This window comes from Lactuca serriola, chromosome 9, assembly GCF_051521515.1.
Source record: "Lactuca serriola cultivar US96UC23 chromosome 9, Lser_US96UC23_V15, whole genome shotgun sequence".
NCBI lineage: Eukaryota > Viridiplantae > Streptophyta > Magnoliopsida > Asterales > Asteraceae > Lactuca > Lactuca serriola.
In genome coordinates, this window is record NC_136416.1 from 12,589,973 (window position 1) to 12,600,945 (window position 10,973).

A 10,973-nucleotide genomic window follows, 5' to 3' on the forward strand; every position below is an offset into this window, starting at 1 on the left:
GTCCTAAGTGTATTGAGAATTCCTAGGTTGGAATGAGATTCATTGAAACTATTCAATGGCTTGTTTAAATCTCGACATGCCCCTCTTGTTTGTGACTGGGATACCGAGGATCACAAAGCGGGTGTGAATTACCATGCAAATTCACATGGTGCCTTCATTGTAACGATCACCTATTCGATGTGCCGGTAAACCACACACGCTCCATCGAACTATGATAAATAATGAATCACCCTTTGCCACCTTTGCTTAGAACCAATTAGTGTGCCGGTAAACCACACACGCTCCACTAACTTCTTAGCAAGGGTGCAAAGTGTAATTTCATGGGATTGCATCAATTCATTCTTCCTAAAGTAACTAAGATTGGGAAATTTTATAAAATTGTGTAGTTACTTTGTATCACTTATTATACTTTTAATGAGAGGATGAGGTTGCCCTATCCTACCCGTTCGGCTAACGACCCTCCACCAATCAAGCAAGCGGTGGGTGTGAGTGTACACCCATTAAGCGCCATTTTATAGGCCGCAACCTTATACCCACCTTATAGATCGGCTTCGTGAATGAGGCCTACTAACGGTAAGACTAGCATTTAGTTATACATATATATATATATATATATATATATATATATATATATATATATATATATATATATATTATTCTAGTAATATCATATTAGTATAAGGTTGTATTTTAAACCTTTTAAAATCTAGGGTTTGAAATTTAAGTTGTCTAAATTAAAACTTTTAATCACAAATATAAATTTCAAAACTTGAGGGCAAGTTTTAAACATTTAAAACATAGAGGATCAAATAACAAATAATTCCAATTACCAATTAATATCCTAATTATCTATAGTTGATTTTATTCAAGATTTCTTTGAAAGTAAATTACCAAAATAATTAAAATAATTAATTAATTATCATATAAGGAAATCAAATATTTTATTAGTTGATAAATACCTTTAACTAGATCAAGATAATAGCCATATATATCAAAAAATCGGATTTAGATTGATCTATTATGATTAAGGTAAGTTTCCATAAGATAATTATGAAAAAATCCCGAATCTGGCCATTCATGACGCCTGGACTCGCCGAGTGCACAAAGGGACTTGCCGAGTCAGGCCTACCCGCCGAGTCCACTTTGGAACTCGCCGAGTCCATGACTCAGAAACCAAAAAAACGAATTTTGCAGGTTTGTTTCAGTTAATTAAGCAACAATTTAAAGAAAACCAAGCAAGTCTCTGATACCACTGATGGGTTTTAGCCATAAGAGCTTTCTTATGTGCGCATGCAAAACCCTAATGCCTGGATCTAGGCTTTCTAATTAAACATGCTTTGAATCCAAGACTTCTAATGGCTAAGTAGGTTAAATAACAACATTGAAACAGATCTAGAACCATACCTTTGAATTCCTTGTTGATCTTGTTGTCTTGGAGCTTCTAGAGTCACAATTGTCACTCCTCTAATGGCTTACAAACACCAATAGCAAGAAAGACGACTTAGGAGAGAGGAGAGGGGAGGAAATCGGCCAGGGTTCTCTTACTTTAGGTTAGGTGCCGATTTCCCTTGCCCATGGGATCTATTTATACTTGTAGACTCCTTAAGGGTTACAATCTAAACCCTAATTGGATAATCTTCTCTTAAGGCTATCCAAATCCTTTCCTTAGATAAGTCATGGACGATTTTGAAGCTATCCTAGCTTCTAGAATCCGTCCACTATATATCTATAAGGATTTATAGTCTAAAGCTTAACTATCAAACAATTGACAGTTTATACCCCTTTATTTAATTAACCTCTTTAAGTCACCAAATTAATTCCAATTAATTCTATGACTTATATTAATCAAATAAAAATATATTATTCTTTATATTATTCCCATAATATTTACTCTCTCTTGATAAATCATCCTATCAAATTGCTATGGTGAAGGCAACCCAAAAGGACCATGCACAACCGGGTCAAATACTTGCCTAATATAGTTGCAGCCTTAGACACTATTCCAACACTATATACTATACAAGAGAACACTCAATACATTATACCAAGAAGTACATTATACACTAATACAAGAGAATATACTAAAACAGAATGTGACATACTATTTCGCGATACGACTCTTCACTATGCTATCACCATGTAACCAGAGTCTCCTGGAGGGAGAGCGGGCATTTTGTGTATAGATCTATACGGGACAGACACTCCCACATCTCGATTGCTAGCTGCAGTCCGAGCCGTCTAGGCCCAGGGGTGACAAATGTCACCATACTACGTGTGACCTGGAGGGTCATCGGTTATTCGATCATCAATCAGCATGGTTACCTACGAGTTCACATTCGGACCTTTAATTAACACATTAAAAATTAAAGGCGAAACAGACTCCTCAAGGTGTATCGTACATTTAATACTACCTGGAGCCTGCAAATTTTATTACATTCAACCGACAGTGACACTGCTGGGGTAAATCATTATTTTTCCCAATTACTTTACATGAATGAAGTCTAAAAACTATAATTTCATACGGATAGTTTCAATGGGAAAACTTTTTACATTTTCAAAGGATCAAACATACAGATAACCGGGTCTTGGTAGAAGACTACTTTTACTGGAAAATATACAATTTTCTAGGGATCATACTATTTTCAAACATTGATGACAACTATTATAATACATGATTGAAAACACTTTTATACAAGCAATGACACTAAATACTTATGAACTCACCAACTTTATGCTGATACTTGTTTTCAAAATAACTTGTATTCTCAGGTCAACAATAGGCAGGTACTGATGCAACTTTTGAGAAGATGGAGCACATACAAGACTCATCTTTTATTTTGTTTATACTTTTGGTGTCTATCAAACTGTACGGAACACGCTTGTATTACAATTTGATATTAATGCAATGGATGTTGTTGCTTGTTTTTACTATTATGCATTGTTATGATACTGTACATGACGTCCTCCACCCCATAACGTATTCCGCCGTTCTCGGTTTTGGGGTGTGACATTTTTCTTGTTTATGGTGTGCGATGTCTGGTGGAGATGGAGGGGACACTCTAGGGCTAGGGCTTGCAGTTAATAGTGTCCGATGGTGGCAGCGAGATAGAGTTAGGGTTTCTAGGTAGAAGCGGGGCTGCAGACGACGACTAAAGGTAACGACAACGTCAGCAGGGTGGCGATAGCGACGACTATAGGAGGGTGGTGGTAATAGAAGCCTATCGGAAATTGAAGACAGTGAGGAGGTAGACGGAATAGATTTGGAAGAAACGATGGCTGATAGTGTTTAGAGGGTATTAGGGTTTTCCACGAGAAGTTACGACCGTACGTTCCAATGATACGTGCGTGTATACGTATACATTGTAAGCTTAATAGATTGTACGTGGTGTTATAAAATGTATACCTCTTAATCTTCAAGACATGGACAATACGTTTAATAATATAGTTAAGATTATATGGATGTATATTTATTTAGAAAGAATGTTAAAATGGTAATTTAATATTCAACATATTCATTCAACAATCTTACAAAACAACATAATTTTATTTAAATGCAAATTTATTTAAAGAATTTGAGTCAACCAACACTAAGGCATTTACAGGTTATTAACAATTCCTAAATGACCACCTAGTTAAAAATAGAAAAATCTTCATATATACATTATAATATATTATATGGATGTATGTTTATTTAGAAAGAAGGTTAAAATGGTAATTTAATATTCAACATATTTATTCAACAATCTTACAAAACAATATAATTTTATTTAAATGCAAATTTATTTAAAGAATTTGAGTCATCCAACACTAAGGTATTTACAAGTTATTAACAATTCCTAAATGACCACCTAGTTAAACACAGGAAAATTTTCATATATACATTATAATATATTATATGGATGTATGTTTATTTAGAAAGGATGTTAAAATGGTAATTTAATATTCAACATATTCATTCAACAATCTTACAAAACAACATGATTTTATTTAAATGCAAATTTATTTAAAGAATTTGAGTCATCCAACACTAAGGCATTTATAGGTTATTAACAATTACTAAATGACCACGTAGTTAAAAATAGGAAAATTTTCATATATACACTTACTAAACATCTAAATATCATATTTGTCTAACCTAAATTTTAAATATTGTATTTTCCTTAATTAATCTTTTAAAATATTAGATTTGCCCAAATCTATTTTTTAATAGTCTTTAACATTTAGTAATCATTTTCTATATTTTTAAATCATTAAAATTAAAATAAAAGTGAATGGACCATAATACCCTTTAATCTTAAAACCCCTTTTGGCTAGATCGACCGTATTGTCCCTCCCAACCCCACCCGAATAGCCTTATGCATTTTCGTCTATCAACAATGAATATCCCCCTGTTTTCAACAAATCACAACCTCCCTCGTAGAAGATCCCTCTGTCACCCGGAGAAATTGTTGTCGGGAGGTTGTTGTAGCCATGGTTGTGTACGCATGAAAGAAACCCTGATTAACTTTAAGAATACAACAAACTTCAAAAGAGAGAATCCCAGTATTCTCATTGAATTGTAGAGTTGTGGCGTGGAATTATTATAGGAAAGGAGGCGAAAGAGCTATCGGGGGTTGTTGAACATAACTACCCAACCACATTCTACAATCATGTCAAATGTTTGTTAAAATTATGCACACATTAGTCTGTTTTTTGTGATATATAGATCTTTTTTAGGTTCATGTGTACAATTCAATTCGACAAGTTTGTTGTAATTTTATAAACTCCAGTAGGTGTTGTATAGGTGGAATCATTAGAAGAAACTATTAGGAACCGTAAGTTTAATCTCCTTTCTATAAAGTTAACCACATTCGGATCCTATAAGTTCCAATTTATATGTTTGTCGTAATTTAGTTTAATTCTTTGAATTTGTGGAATTGTGGTTAAATGTGAAAAGGAGTTGGAGGAACTCGCTGTCAGCAAGGAAAATGTAGACAAGCAACTTAAAGATGAACACTAAAAAGTTCTCGGTCTCATAGATGAAACATGTATTGTGTAATTAAGAAGATAGGATGTAGAAGCATGTTATATTTTTAATCAAAGTGTGGATGTGGGGAAAAATAGGGATTTCAACTTGTTTCCATCTCAGTATGTATGTATATACTTTGTAGATAGTCTAATCAAGAACTTTGAAGAGACTGTTGCAGTCAATGAATCAACCATAAAGAGTTTGACTTTTAAACGAGTGTGTTGAACTTGAGCTAACATCAAAAGAAGATGAGCTTAAATACATGCAGAACCTTAATGAAAGAAAGGAGAAAGAGAATACTAATCTTATAGCCTGTAGTAAGCAGGTTGCTGAGAATTTAGACAAAACAATGCAGGAGAACAATGTTTGCCTAGCATTTAGACAAAACAATGTAGGAGAACCAAATCCTAGCGAAATTTGTAAAGGTGTTGACTTTTAAACTGACATATTTGAAGCTATTCATACTTCTATTCACGATTTTTTTTTTTTTTTTTTTTTTTTTTTTTTTTTTTTTTTTTTTTTGTAAAAAGCAACGGTTATATAACTAAATAAAGGTCAATACATAACGATGGAAGGAAAATAATCAACAAGTTGTGCCGCTAACCCTTTCTGTATGGAAAAACCAATTCTTTTGAAAACAACATCTGTGGATCTAGGAGATATGACATTAGAATGCATGACCCGTTGGACTTTGTTGAGGAGCTCCACGGCCTCTGGTGCGAGAAAACCAAATATATCAAATGCAAAAGGTACAAACACATGTTGATGTTCTATACATACATTCTCGTGCTTTGCCACTTTGCACGCAACGACCTTCAAAGCGGCATGCCCTGCTGTGAAACCCCCACTCCTCAAACCGACGAGAGGAGAGACCCCCATAAGATCCACACACGCGTGCTTCCCTCCTACCCATCCAAAGATTAAAATGTCAGCCGGCCTGAGGGTAGATCTTCCATCATGCGGTTCCGTCAAAAAGTTCACGGACGCTTCTTTCTTTGCAGAGATACCAGCATGCCGACAAACATCAAAGAGAACATCCCTAACCACATCATGTCGGTACTTGAAACCATGGAGCTCTCTACAATGAACCGCATGTTCCCAAAGATGTCTAAACATGCCTTACGACAAACTTGACATATCTCGTCAGTTGGGAATAAAGGAATTCACGAAATTGAATTTCAACTAACAAATAAAAACACTATCCATACTTTAATCACGAAATTGAATATTCAATTAACAAATGAAAACATAAACTTATCTGATACCAATAAATGTAAAAACGCTTGGTGAAAAGAAGGTAGAAAAAAAAGACGCAACGAGAAGAAGGCAGAAAAAAAAGAGACGTAGGGTTCAGTCTTTAGTCGCAGGAATTAGTTATTCATATGATTTTAAAGCAAGGGTATTATGGTCCATTCACTTTTTATTTTAATTTTAATGATTTAAGAATATATAAAAAGTATTATTAAATGTTAAGGTGTGTTTGGCTAAACTTATGACGTTTTCATTAGCATTTTTCAACTTATAGCTTATAAATTACAAGCTAATAAGTTAGACTTACTTCTAGATTTTCACTTATTTCCGGTAGGACACATTGATAAGTTAATTCTTATACAAACACCATTTTTAGCTTATATCCGTATGAAACCGATAATAAGCTAAAAATAGCTTAAATAAGTTTGCCGAACACCTTCTAAAAACTATTAAAAAATAGATTTTTGCAAATTCGATATTTCAAAATATTAATAAGGGGAAAATACAATATTTAGAGTTTAGGTCGGACAAATACGATATTTAGATGTTTAGTAAGAACATATGTTAAATTCTCCTTTAAAATTATGGATTTCTGAATTAGTTTATTATTTTCAAACTATTTTCACCATTATTCTTATTTTTTTAGTTTCTCTCATCTTCTTACCTCTCATTTCTCCTCATTTTTTTTAATTGCATTTTGATAAAATAGATTGTTTTTCTTTCTCTTATCTTTTTTTTATATCATTTCAATGGATGTCTAACAGAAAAATGAGTTCAATACTTAATGCGTACACATGAAAAACAAAAATCAAAACTCATGAAAAGTAATTTCGAACATTTTTTTTAATTAAAAGTTATACGTTAAAAAACAGTTTGTTTTTTTTTTTTTTAGAAAATAGTTCAAAATTTTGGTTGTCAAATTACAAATAATTTAAGGAAAAGATAGTTGTGGCCTTATGGTTGTTTTTGGAGAATATCCCAAAAAAAATTCCTAAAAAAGTAAAAATAATTGTAAAAGTAAGGGCTTGGGTAGACACGGTGGTGGACTAGACCCAAACATTTTAAGTGAAGCCCAATTAAGAAACAGAGTTTACTCTTTACCATATAAACCCTCCCATATCGTAAACCCTAGCTTTCATCATCTTCAACGCCTCCGCCAGTCTTCCTCGGCGATCTGAATACAGTAAAGCTGAAATGGTAAAACGCAACCCTGAACCACTACCTACATCCATCTATTTGTGTGCTGTATTACCTATGTTCTTACAGTATCCATGTGCTTTGATTTGTGTAGCCGTTCAAGAGGTACGTTGAGATCGGGAGAATCGCTCTCGTCAACTACGGAAAGGATTATGGAAGGCTTGTTGTCATCGTCGATGTTATTGATCAAAACAGGGTATCTCCTCATTTGCTCATGTATTTTTACTATAAGCTCAGTTTATATACTCTTATCATAGTTGGGCGCTAATTGGATCCCTAGATTACTGCTTTCCAAGCAGTTTAATTTGCTTTTATGTATGTAAAATTGTCCCTTTTCAGTATTTATCTGATTGTATCTGTGGGATGTCTGTGGAAAACACGGATTATAGTTTGATTTCTTGAACTTGAATCAGCAAAATCTAGAGTCATATAACTTAGTATGCATAAATATTGCCACACAACCATTAGGTTCAGTAAAGATATCAGTTGGCTACAAGTTATCTGTTAGGATAATTTGCATTTTTTTTTTCAGGAATTATTGAGTGATGACAACCTCAATACTTTTATAAGAATAGAAATAGGAGTTCATTTTAGTTTTGTATGAAGCTGTTATTGTCATTACTTGTATAATCATTGTTTTAACAAAATGCTAGGATTAGGAATTGGAGATGCTCTATGTTCTGTTATATGGATATAAAGAAACATGGAATCTGCAATAGATGCTCATGTCTTAATTACCTCTATTTTGATTTGATAAATAGGCACTTGTTGATGCTCCTGATATGGTAAGAGGCCAAATGAACTTCAAGAGGTTGACACTTACAGACATCAAGATTGACATCAATAGAGTTCCAAAGAAGAAAACACTTGTTGCTGCTTTAGAAGCTGCTGGTAAGTTTTAAAATGTTATGGTATGATATGCTTGTGAATGTTATAAATATCAAACTTATGATTATATTTATAACCAGATGTCAAGAACAAGTGGGAGAGCAGCTCATGGGGAAGAAAGCTTATTGTTCAGAAGAAGAGGGCTTCACTCAATGACTTTGACAGGTTCAAGATTATGTTGGCAAAGATAAAGGTCAGATCCAAATTGAATCATTTTTTTTTTGTAGTTTGTGTGTGTGTGTGTGTGTGGGTTCTTACTGTGTGTATTGTTGTTTGTGAATTTTGCAGAAGGCTGGAGTTGTAAGGCAAGAACTAGCCAAGCTTAAGAAGGAGACAGCATGAGATATGACTTTGGTTGTCTTTGTTCTTTTTTCTGAATATTAAGATTTTGGTGTAGTTTTATTTTAATGTTATTGATGAATTATTTGTTGCTTATGATCTTGTGTTTTACCCTCATTTACAATGAAATTATATTTCATTTTTGGACTTCTATTATATTAGTTACTTGAATGCTTTTGTTTGTGTTTATAGCCTTTGTCAAATAACTTTACAGATGCTTTTCATGTCAATTTGCAAGCTGGGTATTTTGTAAATAGATATGTATAATTAATTGTATAGTATATTTATTTTTTTGAAGAAAATTATAACCAACTAGGCTATAAACTGGTTCAATAAGTTTAGTGTATGTTTTCGTTGGTTTCACTCATGGCTCTATTGTGATTTTCAACTGCAGATCAATCAAAAATTTTAAGCATGATTTTTGCCACTTAGAGAGTTCACATAAATACCCATAAAATTCGCAGGGTTGCTTTGCAGCATTTTGTGTTTTTCTTAATAATCTGTCGAGGTCTTTGTTATTTATTACAATTATGTTTTTTTTTTTAAAAAAAAAAAATCTCAAAAAGCCTTTTTATCTAAATAAAAGGTCAACACTACTAACACTTAATAATTAACCTTGATTAATAAATCTTCATTAGTTTTTTGTTGCTTTGTGTGCTTTTAAATGTGTTAGCTCTAGTTCACATACCATTAACAACATAATTTATTTCTTTGTTTTTTGAACATTAAATCTATCAAGTGGACCATTAGTCTCATCTTTCATTTATTCTACAACAAATGACATGTCATATGTTTGGTTTGACATTCAATATTTTAAAACGTTGGATAAGAATATGATTATTTTGTGAGTATTCTGAAATTCCATGTATGTACAACTATGAATAACATGGAATATGATTATTTGGTGAGTATTCAGAAATTATCTTATGTAGCCATGTTTTCGCTAGCATAAGGCACAGTAAGTCACTCTTCAGAACAAGAGATGTCTAAACATATATGAGGTTTGTCACACTTTTGGGAACATGTGAAAATTAGAGTTCAATTGTCACATAGAAATCAAGAGTTACCTAAACAATTGAAGTGTGTCTAGATGCATGCATGTACTACCTTGAAGCATTTACATGCAAGGAACAGTTTCTAAAGAAAAAAAACGACATTATCATCTATTGGTGACATTTATAGTAAATGGGAACAAATAAAGGTGGTTGTTCCAAAATGTCCACTTGGGTGAAGAGCGAAATCATTGATCAATATTATAAACAAGGTATTTTTAGGTATGAGGTTACTAAAGACGGTGGAGTTATTATATTAATGTAGTGAAATCACGAATTTAAGAATTTGGGATTTAGGTATTAAGGCAGTAAGCGGTGATATCTCGTTATGATGAATTAATTTATGGGGTGCATTCAGTGGCGGATCCAGAACCCAAACTTAACAGGGGTCCATTAAGGATTTTTTTTGGATTTGTTTAGCAAAGTGGGTGCCATATATGAACTTTTTCAGCAAAATATTGATTTATTAGGGTTATTTTTTAATATATATATATATATATATATATATATATATATATATATATATATATATATATATAGGGTGTATCCACTTCCAAATGTGGCCATACACCCTACTAGCCATAGCCTGCATCCGCCACTGGGTGCAATGTCTTCTTCAAAATAGAATGTAACATTCGTAAATCCGGGCTAAATATTTAAGATATAATAAATAATCTTAGCTAAAGATGTAGTAGTCATAATAACCATTTCGTGGATATAAGAAATGCTTAAATCCGACTTTGTATAAAGAAGTTATGCTTCTTCGAAGTTTCGTGATCAACACGACACAGCTACGCATGTCATAAAAAGTGAATCGGAGATATGTTGCTTATTAGCCTAAGTAATCTAAACGAAAGTCATAGTAATCGTCGAAGCAAGAGCATGCATATAAAGAAAGCCTAAATCTGACTTCGTAAGAGCAAGTTATGCATTTTCGAAGTTTCAGTACAACAATGTGCGACACAGAAATCAAAATTTAAATCGGTTCGGTGTTAGCCAAAAAACAATGTAAACGGGAGTTCAAGATCTCCTAAATATAAACCCTTCGATATAAAAACAGTCAAGAATGAAGTTCGTATGAAAGAGTTATGATTTTCGCACGAACTTTAACAATCTAATCTCTATTAAAATATGAATTTAAAATAGAGTGAGAATTAGCAGTTGAGGTCGAAAATAAAGTTGTAGAGCTCTTCGAGAGGATTCCAAGGATATAAAGAATGTCAAAAACAAAGTACGTA

At 33.0% G+C, this 10,973-nt stretch overlaps 1 protein-coding gene across 1 annotated transcript; it reads left to right on the forward strand.

Annotated features, from left to right (window-relative positions):
• Positions 1–7,300: 7,300 nt before the first annotated feature.
• Positions 7,301–8,834, forward strand: LOC145075108 (large ribosomal subunit protein eL14y-like). Its single transcript, XM_079021409.1, has 5 exons — positions 7,301–7,456; positions 7,551–7,652; positions 8,218–8,347; positions 8,425–8,537; positions 8,633–8,834. Exons 1-5 carry the CDS (start codon positions 7,454–7,456, stop codon positions 8,684–8,686), a joined length of 402 nt encoding a protein of 133 aa, XP_078877535.1. The 5' UTR covers positions 7,301–7,453; the 3' UTR covers positions 8,687–8,834.
• The last annotated feature ends 2,139 nt before the right edge of the window (positions 8,835–10,973 follow it).

Excerpts from the sequence above, each read along its gene's own strand:
- LOC145075108 (XM_079021409.1), top strand. Across the intron at positions 7,653-8,217 it reads ATGTTATTGATCAAAACAGG|GCACTTGTTGATGCTCCTGA; the intron begins GTATCTCCTCAT and ends TTTGATAAATAG. Across the intron at positions 8,538-8,632 it reads TTATGTTGGCAAAGATAAAG|AAGGCTGGAGTTGTAAGGCA; the intron begins GTCAGATCCAAA and ends TGAATTTTGCAG.